This window comes from Eulemur rufifrons, chromosome 20 (genome assembly GCF_041146395.1).
Source record: "Eulemur rufifrons isolate Redbay chromosome 20, OSU_ERuf_1, whole genome shotgun sequence".
Classification (NCBI taxonomy): Eukaryota; Metazoa; Chordata; class Mammalia; order Primates; family Lemuridae; genus Eulemur; species Eulemur rufifrons.
In genome coordinates, this window is record NC_091002.1 from 6,068,968 (window position 1) to 6,092,597 (window position 23,630).

At 50.8% G+C, this 23,630-nt stretch overlaps 2 protein-coding genes and 1 pseudogene across 2 annotated transcripts in view; 1 reads left to right on the forward strand and 2 right to left on the reverse strand.

Moving 5' to 3' along the window:
- LETM1 (leucine zipper and EF-hand containing transmembrane protein 1) overlaps positions 1–20,628 on the reverse strand; it is a 44,991-nt gene extending 24,363 nt beyond the window's left edge. The window contains exons 1-6 of the mRNA XM_069496183.1: positions 20,365–20,628; positions 14,939–14,999; positions 10,210–10,660; positions 5,214–5,357; positions 4,390–4,527; positions 2,472–2,675 (exon numbers count right to left, since the gene is read on the reverse strand). Of these exons, the coding sequence (XP_069352284.1) occupies positions 2,472–2,675; positions 4,390–4,527; positions 5,214–5,357; positions 10,210–10,660; positions 14,939–14,999; positions 20,365–20,443 (1,077 nt within the window). The 5' untranslated portion in view covers positions 20,444–20,628. The remainder of the gene's footprint in view (positions 1–2,471; positions 2,676–4,389; positions 4,528–5,213; positions 5,358–10,209; positions 10,661–14,938; positions 15,000–20,364) is intronic.
- Positions 1–23,630, forward strand: part of FGFR3 (fibroblast growth factor receptor 3) — a 366,177-nt gene that overhangs the window by 42,455 nt on the left and 300,092 nt on the right. The gene's annotated exons all lie outside the window — the stretch shown is intronic.
- LOC138401328 (U6atac minor spliceosomal RNA) lies at positions 15,498–15,652 on the reverse strand (annotated as a pseudogene).

Here is a 23,630-nt window from a genome sequence, read left to right on the forward strand (position 1 = left end):
CACCTTGGGCATGTGGAGAAGGTAGCTTACAACCACCTGTTGGGGATGAAGAACCAGTTCCCTGCTCAGCCTTCTCTGCTGCCATCCCAGTCAGGGGCGTGGGTGTCCTGCTGCATCCTGGCAAGGGTGGAGGTTCAGGTTCCCTATTGGCCCTGGCCTTGATCGGTATGGGTGACGGGCCCCTTGGCTTGCTCCCCAGATGTGTGGGCCCTTCCTGAACTGCTATAAGTCTCTATAGATAATACCTGCATGCAGGAAATGCTAAATACTACAAACAAACAAACAAACAAACAAAACCAAGACAGAAAACAAAAGAAAAAGACCTACACAGCACTTTGGGAGGCTGAGGTGGTAGGATCGCTTGAGGCCAGGAGTTAAAATCAGCCTGGGCAACATAGTGAGACTCTGTCTCTATAAAAAAATAGAAGTTCCAGGCTGCAGTGAGCTACGATGAAGCCACTGCACTCCAGTCTGGGTGAGAGCGTGAGACCCTGTCTCCAAAAAAATAAAAAATAATCAGAAAGAAAAAGACCTATAGACCACCCAGTTATTAGAGTAATCAGATATGAACTATGACTAGTGTGCTGAAGAAAGCAGATGACAGGATGGACAGTTATACCTGAGAACTCTAAAAAACAACCAAACAGAATTTCTAGGACTGAAATTAAAAACTCATGAGATAAGTAATAGATGAGACCCAGAAGAAGAGAGGGTCAGTAACCTAAAAGCAAAGTAGGGTGTAAAATACGGAAACGTGCACATGTACTAAGACAAGGTGAAATAGGCTGACGGACAGTTAGGAGGCCCCGAGGGGAGCAGAAGGGTAAAGGCAGCGTTTCCTGCTATAACAGAGCATTATGATCAATAAATGGATGGACACAAAGACAGATACACCTATATACATTGTTACAAAACTGCTAAAAAAACAAAAATAAAGAAAAAAATCTTAGAAGCTGTCAGAGAAAAGATATACAACTCAAAGAAACGATGACAGGCCACGCAGCTGCCCTCCTAGGAGAGACGGTGGAAGCCAGACACCGAGAGAACCTATAGGTGCAGGAGGAACAGAACAGCAAGGCTGGAGTTCTGTACCCATGGAAAAAACCCTGTAAAAAGGAAAAGGAAACAAAGACACATCCAGGCAAACAAAAACTAAGAAAATCCACCACAGCAGATCCATGTCCTAGGAAATATTAGAGGGAATTCCTCATGTAGAAGAAAATAATCAAGATGGAAACACAGAAATGCAGGGAAGAAGGAATCACAGTGAGGAGGGTAAAAATGCAGATGCCTATAAATAAGCTCAGGCTGGTGAAAACCACAACGTCATGTGGGGGCAGGGGGGTCCAGGGTGTAAATGGAGCCCCAGTGTCTTTAGGTGTCAGCACTGATGGGGAGGGCAGCAGCTGGCTGCAAACTCTAGGAAACTACTGTAGTAATTAATAAGTAATAATAAGCTAATGGAGGTGGTGAAATAATCTAAAAATATCTGACTAATCCAAAAGAAGGTAAGAAAGGAAGCAGATTAAGGAAAGAAAAGGAAGAAATAAAAAGGAAAGAGAGAAGAAATTAAGAAATGAAGTGAGTAGAACATAGAACAGGTGGGACAAATAGAGAAAAAATATGGACTACCTACCCCAATTAAAAGATTGCCAGACCAGATCAAATCAAGGACACACTGTAAATATAAGGACTCAGGAAGCTTGAAAGTAAAAAGATGGGCTGGGCACGGTGGCTCACGCCTGTAATCCTAGCACTCTGGGAGGCCGAGGCGGGTGGGTTGCTTAAGCTCAGGAGTTTGAGACCGGCCTGTGCAAGAGCGAGACCCCATCTCTATAAAAAATAGAAAAATTAGCTGTGCATGGTGGTTCATGCCTATAGTCCCAGCTACTCGGGAAGCTGAGACAGGAGGATTGCTCAAGCCCAGGAGTTGGAGGTTGCTGTGAGCTATGATGACACCACTATACTCTAGCTGGGACGAAGAGTGAGACTCTGTCTCAAAAAAAAAAAAAAAAAGATTTGGAGCAAAATGCTGTGCTAAAGGATATTTATTACAGTGTTGTTTGAGGTAGCAAAAGATTAAAGTGTTGGTTCAATAAAGTATGGTACATTCATCTATTGAAATGCCAGGTAGTCATTAAAATTCATCTTTTCAATGAATATTTAGTGATATGGGGGGCTCTCAGAATGTCATGCCAAGTGAAAACCTGTAAGGGCCATGTGATTCAATATTTACTACAGTAGAGACAGACATGCATGCACACTCACTCTGTGTGTACATACGCAGGATAGGGTGGGCAGAAATGCACAAACCGTCAAAGTCATGATCTGGGAGTGACAGACTACCAGTGATCTTGTCTTCTTCTGTTTAGTATCTTCCAGAGTTTCTACACTGCTCATGTAATCAGGAAAAAAGGTAAAAATCCAGAGAAACAGAGCCAAGCCTGTTCAGTGGCGCCTCAGTGGCTCACCTTGTCGTCAGCCTTTATGGACCGCAGCCTCATGGTGAGCTGGAACCGCAGGAAGTTGTTGGTGCCGATGGACTGTAGCTCCAGCAGCTTGCACAATGCCACCAGCTGTGGCCGCGTCAGGTTATCCAGAGTTAGTTCATCTTCAAATAATTTGGAAAAACGCATGATCTCCTCATTGCTAGGTCTTTCCCCCGTCTCCCGGATCTGCAGAAGCAATTGCAAGTATTATTCACTGCGTGTGTGTGTGTGTGTGTTGTGTGTGTGTGTGTGTGTGTGTGTGTGTGTATTCGTTCTCCTGGCTCCCTCCCCAGTCTCAGGCCCCACATCTGACCCTGGACCACCCACCTTTCACCTACGCTCCTGTTGGAAGCTGCCTACACATCCCAAAGACAAACTGCTGACTTCTGCCAGCACTGGGCTCGCCTGGGGGTGATGCTGTGGTCTTTGCTGCAGGCAGGTATCATGGGTGGCATCTGAGCCAACAGAGCTGAGGCTGCTTCTACTGGGGGAGGCCCTGCTATGGAAATGGCTGCGGGGCAGCACCCTGGAACCCTGGTGCCAGGACCCCAGCTGCTTGGTGGCAGGAAGAGGGCACAGCTATGTGTACGTACAATATTCTGAGCATCAGGGGAGTGGGTGGCCATTTCAAGCCCCTTTCTTGCTGGGACCCAACTTTCTTGTCCTTTAGGAAGAGGATTGAGCCCCACAGCTCAAACTACTTGGGGCTCTTTGGATGATTGTCTACATGTTCTCCCACCCGATGGACAAGCCACCAGCTGTCTCTGCCCAGAGCTGGGCTGGGACAGTCCCTCACAGAGAGGAGAGATGAGGGGGACCAGCCTGACTTGGTGCCCATCCCCAGGAGCTCCCTAAATCAAAATGATCCAAACTGCCTGTGCAGAACACCAACTCCAAGAAACGATCATAGGTGTGCCCCTGGAGGGATGCCCTACACATCATACTCCAACTCAGGTGACCATGAGCACATCCTTCTCAAGAGCTGGCGCCTCACAGTGACCCAGGAAAGGCAGGACCTGGCCCCCAGGCCCTCCGGCTTCCATCTTGCCAGCCCCCGGGCTTCTACAACGCTGCAGCCCTCATGGCTGTGCCCAGCTCCTTTCCACAGTGATAGTGGGGCATGGCCATCTTTTCTGTAAAGAGCCATGTTGCAAATATTTCAGGCTGAGGCTGTGGCTGTGGCTGTGGGACCCGCTCGCCTCTGCACTGCAGCATGGAGACACCACAGACGGCACACATATGCAGCTGGAGCTTCTGACCTAAGCTCTTTCTGCACCACAGACACGGTGTGGCACACATCCCTCAAGCTCAATGACCCTGGAACTATCATCCCTGTTGCTTCTTTGGGGACACTTCCAGGGCACTCACCCTCTCCCATTCCCCACCTCATTGGCCACATGGCCACAGGAAAGCCCGGAGATCTGTCCCCTCCTCCTTCCCCTTCTGCCGCACAGACCAGGCCTCTGACCAGCCCATCAGGACCATCCTGACTGACTCTAGCCAGGTGGTGGAGCCTCGCAGAAGAGCCCAGCCTGATCACCCAGCGCCTCACAACTCCTGGTCTTAGGTCCCTCCTCTGTCAGATTCTACCACCTGGCCTGTAGCAAAGTCACAAGACACAAGCAAGCGACTCTGAATGCCAGCGGGGCTCAGTCTAGACATAGCAGCCCCATCTCCCTGAGGACCCTGGGAGGCCTGACACACTGTAGCTGTCACTGGCCAACTCCTTGAAGGAACAGCCAGCTCCTGCCTAGAACCCCACTCTCTGCAGAGCACAGCAAAAAAGAGGAAAGGAAAGCGAGGAGAGCTCCCAGACAGGGCACAGTGGCGCTCTGCGGCTCTAACCAGCCTCAGGTCAACAGGTTGAGGCCACAGGGCTCAGGAGCATCACGGTCGGTACCTTCTGGAAAAACACGGAGAAGTCTTTAGTGGCACTGCCCTTGGCTGCCTTGTTCTTTAAGGCCATCTCCTCAATGGTGTCCTGGAGGAACTTGGCCAGCTCCAGCTTAACCCGAAGCTCCTTCTTCAGCCTCTCCTCCTGCAAGGGCAAAGAGAAGGCACTGTGATCCAGCCCACCCCGCCGTCCCCTGCCAGCCCTAGGCCACCCCACCTCCCTGGAGGCTGTGGCTGAGGAGGGTGCTCCAACTCCTGAGGCCATGACCCCAGCAAGAACAGCATCTGGCACCTCCCCACACACACTAGGAGAAACTTCACAAAACGCTTACTCTCATCTAAGTGCGATACGTTCTGAAACTCTATTTCATGGTTTTAAAAAATACGTGTGACCCTCTAGAGCAGAGATTGGCAAAATTTTTCCATAAAGGGCCAGACAGTAAAGCTTTTTGGCTTTGTGAGCCATGTGGTCTGAAACAACTGCTTAACTCTACTGGTGACTCACAAAAGCAGCCACAGACCAGACACACACAACCGGGTGTGGCGGGTCCCCGATCTGGCCTGTGGGCTATAGCCGGCTGACCCTGCACTAGATGGATCTTGCAACCCATGAATGGGTCTCACCTATCTAGAAAACCATATCTAAAACACATTTAAAGAGAAACAAATCTGAAGCACAGTATCCACTAAATAATTAGAGCATAGCAGAAGGACAACATGAAGACAACATAAAGCTTCAAAATAACACCTAAAACATTGGTTGCAAACAAGGCACTATCCTAGTGAATTCTGGACTGATTCTGAAATGAGCTCACTACCACAATACCTCACCTTAATGGACTGGGTCTCAAATGTGGATGGCAACATGTTGGGGAAGAGCTTCACAGCCACGGGCAGCAGGAACTCCATGAATGGCACCACCACGAACACGAGGAAGGGAACCAGACGGAAGAGGTCAGCGCAGATCCGGAGAAACTGGAGAGGCGGGACTCCATGAGTGTGGGAGAGAGCAGGCAGGGGGATGGGAGAGAGGGGTTTGAGCCTTTCTCCTACTATCGTTTACAGGCACAACCACAGGCAGGGACTCAAAGGAATCTCTAAGGGCTCTAGTTCTAAAACCACTCAGCAGACATCTCCTAAAACCCATTTCTTTCTCAAGGGTTCAAATCATAAGCCAATGGCCTTCAGAGGAGCAGGTATAGTGCTAACACTGTGGGCCACTGGGTGCTTTTAGCAATCCACTCCTGCAGGGACACTGGCTAGTGCCCTAGGCTGGGAGGTCAGCAGGCAACAGCAGCACCTTGGCATGGCAGGAGGTCAGCAGGGAAGGCTGGGCCATACCACCCGGCCCACAGGCTCTGCAGAGAGGAGAGCTGACTGTGCACTTCTCTTGTGTTCCCTTAGATGGTTAGATCTAAGACCATACTATAAAAGAATCATTAGAAAAAAACCAAGTGTTTCAATGACATACACAAATCAATGTTTGATGCCATTAAAGAAAGACACAAGTTGAAATACTCAAAAATCTCTGTGAACCCTGAACAATCACTGCTGGCTTCCTGAGAAGCTCAACTTTCCTTTCAGTCCTATGGTACTGCTCCTTACAGCACTGCACACAAAGCATTCTAGGCTCATAGGAACCAGGAAAACATCTTCATATCCATGCTATCATTTATACTGCCACTGATTCCTTAATTAATTTGATGCTCTTTAGAAGAGTGACATCATTTCTATTAATAGAAAGGTCCTCACTTTGGGCCTGATGTCTCTCCATGATTAGGTGCAGGAGACACACCTGCTGGATGCTGACTCCTCCTCAGGTGTCACAGTGCCCACCAGCCACTCAATGGTGTTCACTGAGGTCGCCTGGTCAAGGTGGTCTATGCAGCATCAGTTTTTCCACTTGTGAAGTAAGGGAGAATCCTGCCTTCTTGCATATTCATTTTTCTATTTTCTATTTATTATGCAAATGCACTCTAAATTATTATCAAAATGCACTCATGGATTCCTATTTTTTTTTTACTTATTTATGATTTACTAACTTTTCTATTTTTTGTAGAGACAGGATTTTGCTCTTGCTCAGGCTGTTGTCAAACTCCTGGGCTCGAGCAATTCTCCCACCTCTCAGCCTCCTGGAGTGCTAGGATTACAGGCGTGAGCCACTGCACCAGCCTTTAATCTATTTGTGTCTTTGTATTTATGATGTTTCTTATACACTGCATTTAGTTGGGTCTTGCTTTTTCATCCAATCTGACAATCTCAACCATTTATTAATAAAACTGAAAAAGAAAAACCATTTGATCTACATAGATGCAGAAAAAGCATTTGACAAAAAAAATCCAAAATCTGTTCTTGATAAAAACTTTGGTGGAATTTATCAAAAAAGCCACTAAAACTAATAACTGATTTGTTAAGTCTGCAAGATATAAGATTGACATATAAAAATCAATTGTACTCCCATATACTAGCAATCAACAATTGGAAACTAAAATTTTAAAAATTCCATTTACTCACAATTGCCAAAAGGTAGAAGCAACCCAAGCAAGTGTCCACCGACAGATGGATACACAAAAGGTGCTCTATTCATACAATGGAATATTAATCATACGCTCCAACATAGATGATCCTTGAAGACATTATTCTAAATGAAGTAAGCAGTCACAGAAGAACAAATCCTGCGATTCCACTTATATGAGGTCCCTAGAGTCGTCCAATCCACAGAGACAGAGAGTCCAATAGTGGCTGCTGGGGGCTGGAGGGTCAGTGCTGACCCTGCTTGCTGTTTCCCTGACGCTGTCACTTTAAAGCATTGTGCTGCAGCATGCTCCCGTGTCCTGGAGGCCAGAAACACCTCTTCCCCTGACTACCACAGGACTTTGGGGCCCAGAAAGACTTCCCAAATGCACCTATTCCACAGTGACCCTCACAGACATGCTTGCCGCGCTCTACTTAACATGGTCAGCAAGCATCCAACGGTTACCTAAAGTTAAATCACCACATTTCAAATGTATCTTCCACTTAAACAATATTCATACAAATTTTATTTACTTATTTTGTAATTTCTTACACTGTTTTCCTTTGCTATAATTATAATTTTAAGAATCATTTTTCTATAATTATCAGGACCGATAACATTCTGTTCAAATAAATTATCTGAACTCTGAACTACTGCGACCCTCTCTTCTTCACACTATTATTGACTGGCCCCCTTTTAAAACAACATCCTTTGGGAAATTCCAGCCAGTTAAACAAAAAAGACCTATGTTCTCAGTGACGTATAAAACTAGAAGCCTGAGTTGCTCTCCTAAGTAACAGCTAATTCCCAAGATGCATTAAAATAAAGTTCTTCCTCCCCACTAGGGAATCCCTCATTTGTTGACTCTGAGCAGACTGTCCGAGGGAAAGGCCACCTCTGCATCTATCTGTTGGGGCCCCTAGCACCAGGGTTAGCACACGGAGAGCTGGAACTTGAGCTGCCCCCATTACCTGGGACTCTCCATGAAGACAGCTAGGAGAGAAGGGGTAAGAGTTAGACTGTGACTATAATTATTTCACAGACAAACGAAGAAGGGCCCAGAGAGATGTGGCAGGATCATCTATTTCTGAACACATATTCTTTTGGAAAGTGCTCCCTAATGCTCAGGGTGTGAGAAGTCCAGCGCAGAGAGCTCAGCCAGCACTCCATGCTCACCCCACACCCTCCTGAGTCTCTCACTAGTTCTGAGCAGGATGCAAGGAAACGCCCCAGACAGGTTCAGTAAGCTACCCCTGCTGCAACAAAAGCACTGTGCCTGTGACCACCATGCTGTAGACATTTCCAATAAAGCATTTAGAAGAACATCCTACCACTACATTTGTCAAACACTGACATTTAAAACAAAAGCAGACAACTGCACAGCACCTCCTAAACCCACGTCTTTACGTGCATCTAACATTAAGGGTCTCGATGTCCTTTTGGTAGAAGTTGAGATTATTTATCAACTAGAACATTTATTCAAACATGGACTGCATATTTTTTTCTAAAACAGACGTTCTGTAAAACACACCAGGCAATAAAAGAACTTCTTAAATGTTTATAAACACAAAAACAGAATTACAAATGTTGTTGTTGTACAGCATATTTCAGCACTGCATGATTGTCTTATTTTTTTTGAGACAGTCGCATTCTGTTGCCTGGGCTAGAGTGCAGTGGGGTCATCATAGTTCACCGCAGCCTCAAACTCCTGGGCTCAATCGATCCTCCTGCCTCAGCCCCCTGGGTAGCTGGGACTACAGATGCACACTGTTAACACCCAGCTAATTTTTCTATTTTTAGTAAAGATAGGGTCTCACTCCTGCTCAGGCTGGTCTTGAACTCCTGAGCTCAAGCAATCCTCCTGCCTTGGCCTCCCAGAGTGCTAGGATTACAGGCGTGAGCCACTGTGTCTGGCCACAGTTGTCTTTAAAAAGGTAAAAGCCACTGCTGAAACATATGATCGGCAGTACACTAGTAGATTTCAAACATGAAACCTGAAAGGAACAAGCTTGTTTTCTACTGGTGTGTAGACAGTACAACAAAGACTCTGAGTTTGTAAACAGTCACTGATGTCCCCAAAGCGCTGAGATGCAGTAACTCCAGTGGATAAAGTGGGCCCCAGTGCCCCTCTCACTTCCTCCCACCTTGTTAGAGGGCCGGGCAGGGACACTAGAATCCTGTCTCCTGCCCAAAAGAGCAGGTGGCCTGGAGTGGAGGTGCCCCAGGCCCCTGATGGAGTCAATGGCAGCTAAGCTCCACTGAGGGAAGTCACCAAGCCCAAGAGGACTGAGTGACATGGCAGCTCTCCTTTCATAAGAAGAGACGTGGTTGACGAGTACTAAGCACTCTTGTCAGAATTATCGCTTAGAGATGTCTACCTGTATTAAGAGAATAAGCCATTTTCTATTTATGAAAATTTATTTCTCGTGTGCAAGTACCCCGCCAGACTGCAATGGACATGAAAACACACAGCCACAACAGCCAGCAATTGCAGGGCACCTGAGCACATCCTGCCAGCAAGGAGCCCTCAGGCCCCATCTTTCTGGTGCTGCCTAGTGCTCTTGTAGGAGTGGCCTGACAGGGAGGTACCGGAATGCGGACGGCCAGCACACAGCACACACGGCTCCACACATGCCCACTGCCATTGGAGAGCACAGGAGCCGGGGGCACATGGGCAGGGAAGGCCGCTGGGAGGGCTCTGGCTCCCCCTAGGAAGGGCGAGCCCCCGAAGGGCACGGAGCATGAGCCAACTTCCTTTTGCAAAAGATTGTTCTTGCTGGCATGTGCAGGCAGACAGCAGGGGAGTTCTCTGACCACAGCCCAGGGCAGGATGCGGTATAGGCTGTGCGGGGTGGTCAGATCTGGGTATGTTTAAAGGCAGATTAACAAGAGTCTGGAGAGTTGGCTACACACCATGGGAGAGAGTGAAGGGTATGGGTCTCAAACAATAAACAAAAGCAAACTCACCCAGAGGGACATGCATAGCCCTATACACAGACCTGGAAGCAATGAGAGAGGAAAGGCCGTCCACAGCAACAGAGACACAACTGTGTGGACATGGAAGGCTCAAAAGGAACCAGAGAAGCCAAAATCCAGGGGATGGCACCCAAGCACTGACAGAAAACAGACATGCACGCTGAAAACTGCTGGCAGAAGGGACTGAGTACACCAGCACTACAATTCAGTACTGCTATTTGCGGGAAGTTCACTTTTTTGCAGCTTTTGCTGATTTTTTCTTTATCAAACAAAAAGCAAGCAAACATCTTAAAACTTACAAGGTGAAAGAAAGAAGAGCTGAGACGTCCCCATTACCTGCCTGCGCTCCCGGCGAGTCAGGGTGTGTCCATTGAGGATCCGCCAGAGCATGCGCGCCGCGATCTTGGTGTCAATCCAGAGCAGGCGGAAGCCGTGGTAGTAGTGCTTCAGCTCGTCCAGCACCCTCTGCCTGAGGGACTTCTTAACTGCCACCTCTGCGGGGGGGCTGTACACCGGGCCCCCTTCCTCCAGCTTCTTGTTCTTGTCCTTCAAGGACTTGAGGGACTTCTCTACCACAGAGTCATCGCAAAGGCGAGGCGACGAGTGCCAGCCTCGCACAGGAAGGCACCGAGGTCCTGCGACAACCAGACCCACTGTGGTGGGAGTCCATGGTGCTCTTGCCACCATGTGTAAGCACCCGGGCCTCAGAGTCCAACAGCCAAGGTGACCGCCTCTGAGAGAAAGGTACACAGGGTGGCACGGAGCACAGCAGCCAAACGTAACATTCCTGGAAAAAGGAAAAAGGGAAAACAGAAATAAGAGCTAGCACTTGCCTTTGACCACTCAGCACCAAATACCAAAAAGAACAACAAAAACTACATGCACGGGATCATAACCACATACACATCCGCCACAGACACATCTGACGTCTGAAACGCCCCCAGGAGTCCTTCTGAGAGGGCTTGTGTGGGAGATCAGAACAGTGTATGGTCCAGCTGCCCTGCCCCTCATCCACCAGTGGGGCAGGTCAGATGTGCATGTGACCAGCAAAAGCTGGATTCCCAGACTCAACACAACCTCTGGGCAGGTCTCGGGGGGCCCACACCCAATGACTTAGGGAGGTATGGAGCACTACTTTGGGATTTGGGGGTGGGGTGGGGTACAGAGCAGGGAGTATGCTGAGTTTGGAGGTCCTCTCCCCTACCAGGTGACTTTCTGTAAAGACCTGTGGCTCTTGAGCAAGTCCTGAAACTGCAAATCAGTGAGGATGTGCCCATTAGCAGACACAGACCTATGTGCCAGCTGACTGCAGGCACTAGCACCAAATGGCAAAATCCAAAGAATAAAGCCCAAGGCTCACTTCCCTCCTCTTCCTCCCCTGCTGCCCACTCCATCTGGCCCCAGCAGGCCCCAGCCAGAGCCCTGAAGCTGTCCCCGGCCTAGGTGGCCCCAGCTCACATCTTGGCTTCCCTCAGGCCTCCCTGACCACCCCACCACCCATTCAGCCCTCGCATCTACAACACTCTCTTCTTGCATGCTGCATGTGTCTTGCCTGGCACCTGGCTGTTGTAGAGATGAGGTACACACTGTGCCCATCAAACCTGCTCTCTCTCCAACGGAATGCAAGCTCCGTAAGGGCTGGGGAGCCAGCATGAGGCCTCACAGGCCACAGTGGGAAGCTGTCACTTAAAAAACTTAGACCCTTCTCTGTCCACACAGCCCATAGGACTGCTAAGCCCCAGGCAGCCAAAGCAGGCCAGTCCACTGCTCTGGGTCCCAAGCAGCTGCCTACTTGGTGTCCACCCACTAATCAATGGTGAGAGGAAGGCCACTGCAGCCTGAGCTCCCTCAGCATGGATTGTGTCTGGCCCAGAGCCCAGGGTCTGTGGGTGATGCAGCTCAGTGCTGTGATGCCAATTACAGCCTAATACTGACACAATCGACCTGTACGATGCTTTCAGGTTCATACTCTCCTGTTCATCTTATCTTGCATATTAGAAGCTTCTCCCCATGCTTGTGCACAAACCCACCCTATATGGCTACAGGCTCACCCTCAGACCTTGTTTCAGAGGCCACATGTGCCGTGTAAGCTGGCACACCCAGCTTCTCCCCACCTCCATCATCTCTCTGCACTTGGCTAGACACCAGCAGTGAGGGCCTAAGCTCTGGAGCAGACTGTCCAAGCTCAGATTCTGGCTCCACTACTTACTACTGTGTGACCTTGACCAAGTAACTTAACCTCTCTATGCTCTGGGAGCTGCCTTTGTAAATACATGTGTTAATATATACCAAGTACCACAATGGTGCCTGGTGCACAGCAACGGCTACTACACAAGTGGCAACTTTGATTGCCACCTCATCACAGCAGTGGAGAAGCCACCAGTTGGGGCTGCAGACAAGGTAGGAAATCTCCAGTTCTGCTGTTCGTTTCACAGATGGGGACTCTGCAGGACCAGCAAGCACATGTCTGTCTTAGCTCACAGCCTGTAGCAGGCAGTGCAGAGCACCGCCAGCCCAGAGGGGTTCAGGGCACAGAACATGCCAGGATCAGAAGTCCAAGCTGGGCCCAGCGTGGTGGCTCACACCTGTAATCCTAGCACTCTGGGAGGCTGAGGCAGTAGGAATGCTTGAGCCCAGGAGTTTGAGGCTGCTGTGAGCTAGGCTGATGCCACAGCACTCTAGCCCAGGCAACAGAGTGAGACTCTGTCTCAAAAAAAAAAAAAAAGAAGTCCAAGCTGCTGGGGCTGAACTCTGAAGCCAGTCGTTGGCTGGGGCCCCTACCCCCTAAGAACTTTTCCAGGCTTGAAATCTTCCCTTGACTACAGAAACACAAACCTAACACTGACCTCATGGAGAAGTTCTGAAGATGAAGTGATGATACGTGGAAAGTGCATAGTGGACACCACTATAGGCTGGTAAAGACAGGGAGGCCCAGGGAGGGGACCACCACCCCCAACTTCAGTCTGTCTTGCCCAGTTCAAGGCTCTCTCTAAGCCCCTTCCTGGCCCCACCCACCATGTCTCCAGGTTCCTCCCAGCTGGGAAGGAGCCCCTCAATCTACAGTGTCATGGAGGGCCAGACTGCACAGAATGCAGCATAGCCCTCTCGCACTCAGGCTGCCACTGGGCCACTTGCCAGCCTCCTGACACTGGCCAGTTGCCTTCTGTGCCGTGGACCCTCAAGTGCAGGCGTTGACAGTGCTCACACCCAGGATTAAATGTGACCTCTTCTCGTTGCCAAGCCTAAGCTTGCCACTTTCCACCCTCAATTAGCTAGAAGGCATGACGTCCACAGTGGTAGGGCGCCAACAGGCAAAGACCAAGACATGTAAGAACAGACTTGGCAGAGCAGCACACGCATGGTGTGTTCAGTGAGGGCTGAAAGCCCTGCAGTTCTGGCCATCTTCAAGCACATTACAGAGATTGCTAACAATCAAGCCAGAAAGGTTTAGCCATTTAAAAGGCATAAAATTATGTAATATAATATTTTTAAAATTCCCATCAATATAAAACTAATCTGGGCACAGTGGCTTCTGGTGAGCAGCTAAGACAGACAGCATCATGGAGGAAAGCTTCCATGTCCCATGTTTTTGGAGCCTCAGGGTGGCAGCAGCGCTCCCCAGAAGCACCTGTGTGCCTCACCTGCACAGGACCACTGGGCCCAGCTTTTCACCACCCCATTCACCAGAACTTCTCCTGCTTCTTGCAGGGCTTCTCTTGCCTTATCATGACAGACACACAGCTACCCAGGCTGAGCCACAGGTGGGGCCCAGGCCTACTCTCCTCCCATGGCACGTTCCCAACTCCTGACAATGCCGTAAAAATGCCACAAGTACCACTGCCCATGAGCTACTCCCGAGGGGGACAGCACCCAGAGGTGGTGCCACTCATTCCCAGAACTTCCTTAGACTGTGCTGTGAGGCCATGCCAGACAGAAAGGATACCAGCCACATGCACCACCCTCAGTTCTTCAGGGACACACTGTCAGCAGGAACAAAGCTATCCCCAGCACCAAGAAAGAAGAAAGAAACAAGGAAGAAAGGACAATGTAGCAATAACCACCACGCTTGCAAGATGATGTCAGAAGTCCAGGACAGCTCTCTGCCCAGAGACCTGCAGCTACGTGGTCCACCTCAAGAGATGAGATCATGCTCACTACTCTCAGCTGGGGAACTGGGGGACGTGCAGAAAATCAACTCACGAGAATGACGAGCAGGCCCACTACACCAGTGTCACCGCACACCAGGCACACACACTGCAAGGACACCAGCTGTGAGGTCCTAGGACAGCACCCTGCCATTGACAGCAATAGTTCCCAGCAAATCTCATTAGCATTCACACAAAATAGAGATTTAGGGGAAAAAAATTGCTTCCCATCAGCCGAGGTTTTCTCACTAAATGAGGTTCATATCTACAGGGTGTCAGAACTGCTGTCTTGTGGTTTGACTGCTCCGTCAAGGTTCTGGGTGCTGCTCCTCTGCCTTTATGTCAATGGTAAAGAAGGTCAAAAGCCAGAATCTCTCCATAATGTTGTCCTGGATCAAACGTGCTCTACCTCCTCACCTGAGGGTCTATGTCATTTCAACTGAAGACTATCTGAGATTATCAAATAACTGTTAAAACACTAGTACTCAGCCTGGGCAACATAGTAAGACCCCATCTCTACTGTCTCTGTGAAAATAAAACAAATTAGCTGGGTGTACTGGTGTGCAACTGTAGTCCCAGCTACTTGGGAGGCTGAGGCAGGAGGATTGCTTGAGCCCAGGAGTTTGAGGCTGCAGTGAGCTATGATGACACCACTATACTCCAGCCTAGGTGACAGAGCAAGACCCTGTCTCTTAAATAAATAATAAAAAAGTAAAAAATAAATAATTAAATAAAAATTTAAAAAATAAACATTCACTAAGGTATGTGGTTATTGCTTTCAAAATGAAAAGGTAAAGTTTTAAAAGAAACAAAAACAAAGAACAGCAAAGTAGGAAACACTGTTTCTCTAGAAAAGCAATAATCACAGGTGCCTCCAGCATTTTCAAGCAAACAGGTCAAAGTGATGTCGATTTACTTACAGGCGGCTTCTCAACCCCACCGAGCTGGCACAAGCGAGACAAGCAGGATCCCCCAGACCATCTACAACAAAAACAAAGGAAAAAATCAGTAAGCAAGTGTCAAACCAGGTGACTTGAACTGATACTGTCTTTTAAAGCCTGAAAGTCTAGATCTTTTTTGTAGAAACCTCTACATGTAAGTTTCTAGAAGCCAGTTCTGAGTATTGGAAAGTTTCGGAGTGTTGCCAAGCGAAGGGTCTACACCAGTTAGGAAAACAGTATGTCAGGAGAGCCCCAGGGAAAGAAGGGGAGCCTGAAGTAGCCCCTAGCTCTATGCACCCCAAGTGGGAAGCTGAGCAGGCCGGGCCCCAGTGAGGAAGCCCTGGGTTCCCGATGAAAGGCCAGGGAGGTCAGGCCTGTGGGTTCCTACAAGGGGGACCACTTCCCATTCACTTCAGCAGGCTCTGGTGGGCAGCAGCCAGGGTGCACATCACCCCCTATGCCCAGACAGCCCTCCAGAGCAAGCCACAATCCCAGGGGGGCAAGGGCTGCAAGAATCACCAGAACACATTTCCTGGATAAACAACAGTGGTGAGTGTACAGCACTTTTTTTTTTTTTTTTTTTACAATTTAATTTTTTTTTTACATTTACCGTATGCATGTTGTACAGGCCCGAGAGCCTCTTCCATCCTTGTCAAGGGGAGTGCTAACCCTCTCTCTCCTTTCATACAACACTGTACGGCACTTTTTTAGGACACTTCTCCTAACTCACTCTTTTTTTTTTTTTTTTTTTTTTTTGAGACAGAGTCTCACTCTGTTGCCCAGGCTAGAGTGAGTGCCCGGCGTCAGCCTAGCTCACAGCAACCTCAAACTCCTGAGCTCAAGCAATCCTACTGTCTCAGCCTCCCGAGTAGCTGGGACTACAGGCATGCACCACCATGCCCGGCTAATTTTTTCTCTCTCTATATATTTTTTAGCTGTCCATATAATTTCTTTCTATTTTTAGTAGAGATGGGGTCTCGCTCTTGCTCAGGCTGGTCTCGAACTCCTGAGCTCAAACGATCCGCCCACCTCGGCCTCCCAGAGTGCTAGGATTACAGGCGTGAGCCACCGCGCCCGGCCCTAACTCACTCTTGTCCTCATAGCATAGCTCACTCACACCACCAACATTCAGAGCCCACTGTGATCAAGCCTTGGGCTAGGAACAAGACAGGTGCTGGGGCAGCAGGGCCAGAGGCACCATTGCCGGAGATGCCAGGCCAGCCTGTGTGGAGGCCAGGCAGTGCAAGGGGCAGAGTGGCAGCAGGTGGCATCCTTCACCCTCCTGGCAGGGGGCATTGAGTCCTCTGCCCGAGAGCAGCAGAAGCAGGTGTGGGCTATGAGGAGCTCCCTTGGGCTTGCCTATCACAAGAGCCATCATGCAAGAAGGGACAAGATGGAGAAGGTGGGTACCCAACCTGCTCCCAGTGGACTGCTTGTCACCTTACATCATAAGTAACAGGCAACTCTCATGCTTCTATACGGAAGGATATTCCCAACAAATGTCACATTTAGGAACCTGCAGTACCAGTGATAGTCTGGTTTGCAAGTTTGGGGGCTGGGTTAATACGTGTTCAATCACCATGATTCATAACATAAAGATGTTAGCTACATTCTCAAACGCATCAAAAGCACAGGGCAGGCCAGGTGCAGTGGCTTACACCTCTAATCCTAGTACTTTGGGAGGCTGAGGCGGGAGGATCACTTTGAGGCTAAGAGATCAAGACCAGCCTGGGCAACACAGTGAGACACTGTCTCTAAAAAAAATAAGAAAAATTAGTCAGGTGTGGTGGTTTGCACCCGTAGTCCTAACTAGTTGGGAGGATCACTGGAGCCCAGGAGTTCGAGGCTGCAGTGAGCTATGATGGTGCCACTGCACTCTAATCCAGGTGACAGAGTAAGACCTTGTCTCTTAAAACAAACAAACAAACAAACAAAACCGCAAAAAACAAAGAAGAAGAATGGCTTCCAGCAAGCAGACAGGTTGACAAGAAACCTCCCGGAGTTCCCAGTGATCCTATATCTAACACTCCCTGTCCCACTGGCACCCTTCCCAGACTCTCTCCAAATCTACTCTGAAGGCTTCTGTCCCAGCTCTTCACAGAAACCCCCAAGTCAAAGCTATCCAGGGATTCAGTGCTCCCCCGACATGGTCTATGGGCCACTCCCTCCTTCTGGAAGCCCTTCTGTTCACCAACCACTTCTCCAGCTGGGAGTCCAACAATTCAATTCAATGCAAACACTCCCTGGAGTTAGCACATATCCCACAGGTGACGGGCTCAGCCCTACAAGACTGCACCCACTCCAGGTACCTGCACTTCCGCTGACTACAAAGTTAGGGGTTCCCACAACCCCCTTGGTTTTGCTAATTCACTAGAATGACTCACAGAAGTCGGCAAAGGGCTCTAACTTAAATTCACAGTTTATTATAAGGATACAAATGAATAGCCAGATGAGGGTCCTAAGCATAGGAGCCTTGTTCCCATGGAGCTGGGGCACAATACCAACTGGGAAGCTTCACCAGCCTCCTCGGCTTCATCTCAGAGGCACAGCTGATCATGTCATTGGCCCTGGAGATTGAACTCATCTCCAAACTCTTTCCTTGGAAGGGGAAGTTTCAACCTTCCAATCACAGAATGGCCAGCCCCCACTTGAATCTAAGGGCCCACTCTGTGCCATCTCATCAGCATTAAGCTCAGGTGTGGTGACAAAGGGCTCCTTATGAACAACTAAAGACACCCCCCCCCCCCCAGCAAATCCCAAAGGTTTTAGGTACTCAATGCCAGCAACCCAAATAGGGACAAAAACCAAATATACTTATCATAACACACCTTCCAGGAGACGCTCCTCTGGTTCTCCTCTCCTGGTGGATCCTCCCTGCCTGACCTCCACCTCTTCCCGGACCCAGATACACATGACCCACAGGTCTCATGGGCACATTCAACAATTCCAAGAACAAGAACTCCTGACTCTCCTCCCAGCCTGCATCTCCCCGAGTCCTCCTGGATTTCAATAAATGGCACTGCCACACCCAGGTGGCTCAGGCCAGAAGTCAGAGTCACCCTGGACCAGCTACTCTTCTCCCGCCCAGTTCTTATAGAGTCTGGCCAGCCCCTGCCATTTGTATGTGGACAGCAACTTCCTCCCCAAGAGGACAATATGTAAAGGGGGGAGAAGCGTAACTTTACAGTGGAAAACCTGACAAGTACCACTTCAGCTGGTGACCAAAGTCAGTATCAACAATGGTAAATCATTCTGACAGCATGGAACCTTGATACGATGAGGACATTTTATCTCTGTGGTCTTCCTCACAAAAAAAAATCCATCGGTCCCAGTTTAACTATGAGAAAAACATCAAAAAATCTCAATAGAAAAGCATTCTACAATATATCTGACCAGTATTCCTCAAAACTGTCAAAGTCATTGAAAACAAGGAACATCTGAGAAATTCACAATCAAGAAAAGCCTAAGAAGACATGAGGACTAAATGTAAGTGGTGTCCTGGATGGGTCCTAGGACAGAAAAAAGACACCACAATTAAGTATGTACAGAATAAAGTATGGAAGAGTAAAGAAAATCTAAATACAGTATGGACCTTAGCAAATAATATCGTATTAACATCGGTTCATTAATTGTGACAATGAACCATATTAATGTAAAATGTTAACAACAGAGGGCTATAGCACTCCGCTGGGTAAGTTATTTCTGGGGGTTCAGGGACCTCCTCCCCACAGTCCAGCCCCAGGTCCTATAGGCTCTGAAATTCCTGTTGGTCCTACAGCAGACCTCCTCTTTAATCCACTATCATCAGCCCTTTAGTGTCTCTGTCACAAAGAACAGTAATAGCTACAGAAAACATTTGTGTTCCTGAAATGACACAACCACAAAAAAAAAAATCAGCTAATTTTTAGTCCAAAAACATGCTACAGAAATTCAAAGTATGGCTGGATATGGTGGCTCATGCCTGTAATCCTAGCACTCAGGGAGGCCAAGGCAGGAGGACTGCTTGAGGTCAGGAGTTCAAGATCAGCCTGAGAAAGAGTGAGACACCATCTCTACTAAAAATAGAAAATATTAGCCAGGCATAGTGGCAAATGCCTGTAGTCCCAGCCACTCAGGAGGCCAAGGCAAGAAGATCTGAGACAGGAGGACTGCTTGAGCCCAGGAGTTTTTGAGGTTGCTGTGAGCTAGGTTGATGCCACGGCACTCTAGCCTGGGCAACAGAGTGAGACTCCGTCCAAAAGAAAAAAAAAAATCAAAGTGGTCAAGGTATTCTTACTACCATCCTTAATATATCAAGAGGTCCAGAAAGCTCTAACAGCAGATGGAAACACTGAATTCCACAACCAGACTGCCCACAGCTCCTGCCACTCAACATCCTTCCCATACCCCAAAAGTGACAGCGGCCACGCAGAAATTAAAATGACAAGAATTGCATTTCTTGTGGTGTCATTGTGAGCCATAAAGCGCCTTGAAATAAGTTATTTTACTTGAGGCTCTCACTCTTACAGCGCAAGTTTTGTTTATCTCAATCTTACAAATAAGGACACAAAATAAGAACAGATGGTTAATTAAAGAAAGAGATCAAGAGAGAAAAGTGCGGGCACCTTCCCAGGGTGGCCTAGAGGAGGCCATGCACAGCCACCCTAAGGACCCTCTGCAGCCCCGGGCCAGCGTGACTCCTGCATGCACGCTGCTGCCCAATCACCCACTAAGGTGGTGTAGGTGTTGGCATTATCTTCTCAGTCCCACGGACTTCGAGGGCCTCTGCAACCCAGCAACGTCTGTCCCCTCCCCCATCCAGTCTCGTCTCCGGGGCCCTGAGCGTGGTCAAAGGGCACAACTGTCCTCAAGAGTGGACGCCAAGCTTAATCACGCAAAGGTGCACCCAAGGCTGTCTCAATGCCTCAGAACTTTCCCAACGCCCTCTCTCGGAAGCAGTGACCTGCGGGGACCGGGCCGACTAAGGTCACAGCACGAGGCAGAGTCCCAGCGACTCCACCCAGCAGTGGCGGCACAGCCCGAAACAGGGCCCCCAGGACCCCAGGGGCGGGCAGGGGCCCAGAAGGCCGAGACCCCTGGGCGCTTGACCTCGCAGACACAACCCTCCTGGAGACGCCCGGAGCGGAGGAGAGGAACCTGACAGGGCCAAGGGCCAGTCCTCCCCCGTGGATCTGCAGCGCCCGCCCGCCCGCGAGCCCGCCCGCGAGCCCACTCACGACCCGGTGCCTGCTGTGACCCGTCGCCCGCCTCTCGGCCCGCGGGACCCCAGCGCCGGGCGGCGTCCGAACCCCAACCCATGCACCAGAGTGCGGGCCACGCCCTGGGGGCGCCGCGGGACAACCAGGCCCGACTCCCCGCCGTCTCCCGGCCCACCCCGGGCCATCAGCGGAGCGCCGACAGCTTACCCCGCGGAGCCGCGGCGCGGGGCGGTGGGAGGCGGGCAGGCCCCCGGCCGCGACAGCTCCTCAGTAAGATGGACGCCATGTGCCAGGACGCGGCGGCCTCTCCGGCCTCCTACTCTGCTTCCTTTTCCCCAGCGGTGGCCGCGGCTCCTCGCCGTCCCAGCGGCGGCTCGGGCCCAGCCCGCGCGGATGGCTGACGGCGGAGGTTGGCTCCTGGCGGCGGGCGCTCAGCTCAAGGACCCGGCACCGGCACCGGCGGCGGCCATGTCCCGGCACAGATGTCCGGAGGCTCTGGGCGGGGCGGCCAGGCCGCCACTCCCATTGGGCCCCTAGGGCGCCCGCTGCCTTCCAGGTGAAGGGCGGGCCAGCGCCCCCGCGGACTACCGGTCCCGGCGTGCACCGGGGCGACCCACTCCTCAGGGCGTGGACTACCGGTCCCGGCGTACACCGGGGCAGCCTGCACCTCGGGGCGCGGTGTTCTTGGGTCTCGTTGAGCCGCAGAACGCCCTGTCGCGCATGCGTGATGACTTTCTGTCCGCCTTTGGCGTCGGGCAAACTCGGCTCTTATCCTGGTCCAAGTACTGTTCCTGCGCGTAGCAAATGGCTCCTGGGACGCTGTGAGGAAGGGCCCAGTTGGTGGCCGGACGCCTTTCAAGGGCGAGGCAGGGGATGCCGGGGATGGAGGGGCGCCCTTGTCGGTCGCCGCCGAGGTCCCGGGCCAACCTCCCTCCGAACTGCGGCTCTGCCCCGCGGTAGGCTGCACCTGGGCTCGCGCGGCCCCGAGGGGCCCTCCCCGGCATCTATGGCGGCGCTCCGCAGACCTCGGTCTGCGCGGTTTCGGGGGCGCGGGCTACCATTGGGCGACAGGAGAGCTCGGGGTCCCGCCCCGGAGGATAGGGCTACATCGGCCCGTATATGAGGGCCGCGCCGCATTGGGCACCCACTACAGCCGCCACACCCCGTACGCCGTGTCTTCCAGTCTGGGGGCGGTGGGGCTGGCCTCCTTCCGTTCGGGCCAGAGCAGCCTCAGGGGGCTCGGGCGTGGCTAGGGCGCCGGGCTTACGGATGGCCAGCACCTTACCCGCTCCACCTCCCAGTCCACAATGGAGCAGCAGAGGCTCAGAGACGCCAAGGGCCAGGCCCGGGGCCTCCAGGATTCCCGCCAGAGCTGGGCTGGGCCGACGGACCGCTCAACCTCCTCTCCCGAAAGCCTCCCGCCTAGCCTGGCAACACCTTGCCAGGAGGGGAGACCGGCAGCCTCCTAACTGCGCGTGACCTCTACGCACCACCTTCCCCTTCCTTCCTCAAGATGGGGGTCCCTGCGGTGAGGCAGGGAAAGCAGATTGGGGGATCGTAGGGCTCGGTGGCACTCTGGTGCTCCCTCGTTGTGTTATGGTCCAGAGGGCGAGGCAAGACCACGTAGTCCTAATGAGATCAGATTAGTGAGTCTTTATTAGCTGGCCAGCGATTACCCTCTGCACCGCCAAAGGCGGGGGCACAGAGAGCAACGCTCAACCGGAAAAGAGGAAGGGTTTTTATACTATTCTACATTGGAGTCTTATGAGACTCTGAGTACACAAGGTGGAGCCAGTTTTGCAATAAATTCCATTACCAGGGGGCCTGGGACCTGTCTCAGACCACCTGTTTTGATTACACTCTATACGCAAGCGAGTTTGCAGAAGCAGATAGCATCAGTTAAGTCAAGGCACATTTTTCAAGCATAGTAAAATTTAACCTGTATACAGTGGAGGATTTTAAACAATCAGTTACAACTTAATTACTTTGTTTTCCATTTTACAGTGTATATTTCCTTTCTGTACATAGGTCATGCAGCCATGAGTCATCTACAGCCACAGCCAAAATGGCTGAACTATAGCTAACTGGCCAGCTATAGGCGCTGGATTTGCTGAATTTGCTGTGTAGGCCGTTTCAGTTGGTCGAGATCTTCTCCAGGCGCAGGCCCATAGGCCTGCACCACAACCCAGTGGCAGCAGGCCCTTCCCTGGACTTTCCACACGCTTCCCACCTTCCCAGTGTTTGCTCCTTCCAGGCCCTCTGCCTGGAAGGTCTTTTCCATCCTTTTTGCCCCTGTTGAGTTCACTGGTGTATAACCCCAGGGCACCACTTGGTGAGGGTCCTGTAGTGCACGCCCCTTATCCCAGTTCTCTGGGACCAGGAGTGGGACTCCTGATCCCAACCAGCTCCGGATTCCTCAGAGGCTGGTTGAAAGGCATGTCTCTCTAGGAGGCTCCCTCCCCCTAGCTCCTCTCTGTCCCTGCTCTTCCATCACTCAGCTCTCACCGTTGGGAAGAAGTAGCCTGCTGGGCGTGCTTTTCCTGAATAAGAACTGCCAGATGCTGGGCCTGCAGCCCCTCTCAGGTGGGAGGGGGTGACACTGTTTAGCGCAGGGCACTTTGAAGATGGTCTGGAAGTTCCTGTATCCACACTGGTCAGTGAGCAGCACTACAGACATCAAGTGCAGAGTGACCTAAGCACCCCTATGCCTGAAACCTAGGCCTCTGCTGCCAACAAACCCGAAAAGGGACCCTTTTCTGCCCATTCCCCAGGCGGCTTGGGGAATTAGGAAGGGCAATCCTTGTCCCACCAGCCCAGGGTTGGGCTTGAGCCAGAGCAAACAGGTGCTCAGGGTGGGTCAGACAGGACTAGCCCTTTTATGCCACAGTGTAGGAGATAGTCCTTGTCCTAGGAGGGGCATTGTCCCTGAACTGCAGATGACCCTGTCCTGATGCCATTGAGGGGCAGGGAGGGAGCCCCCAGGGAGAGGACAAGCACCAATGCTCCTTACTGTGGATGTTGTAGGGTCCCAGTTGGACAGAGACAGGGCTGAGGAGGGTCCCATCTATAATAGCAGCTGTTTGCAGGACTTTGATGGGACACTGGAGGAGGTGGGGAAGCCCTCCTAGCCAGCCTCTGCCCTACCCAACACCACTCACTTGCAGTTAGGATGACTCATCACCCCTAGCCCAGGACAAGGAGCTCCCAGCCAGCGGGGTGGGAGGGAGGAGGTAAGGACAGGGTTGACCTAGAGGAGAGGTGCTGTCTATGAAGCTTGTGCAGCAGGCAGGGTGGAATATTAGAGGAAGTCATTTTTCAACAATCAACATAGCCTTCTTGGGTTTCTCGATTATCTAAAAAACATGTGTTCAGTGTAGCCATTTCAGGTTTACAAAAATAAGTATAAAGAAATAAGTAGAAATCTGGCCTCCCACCAGCTTGCTGTATGCACCCTTAAGGCCCAAATAAGTGAC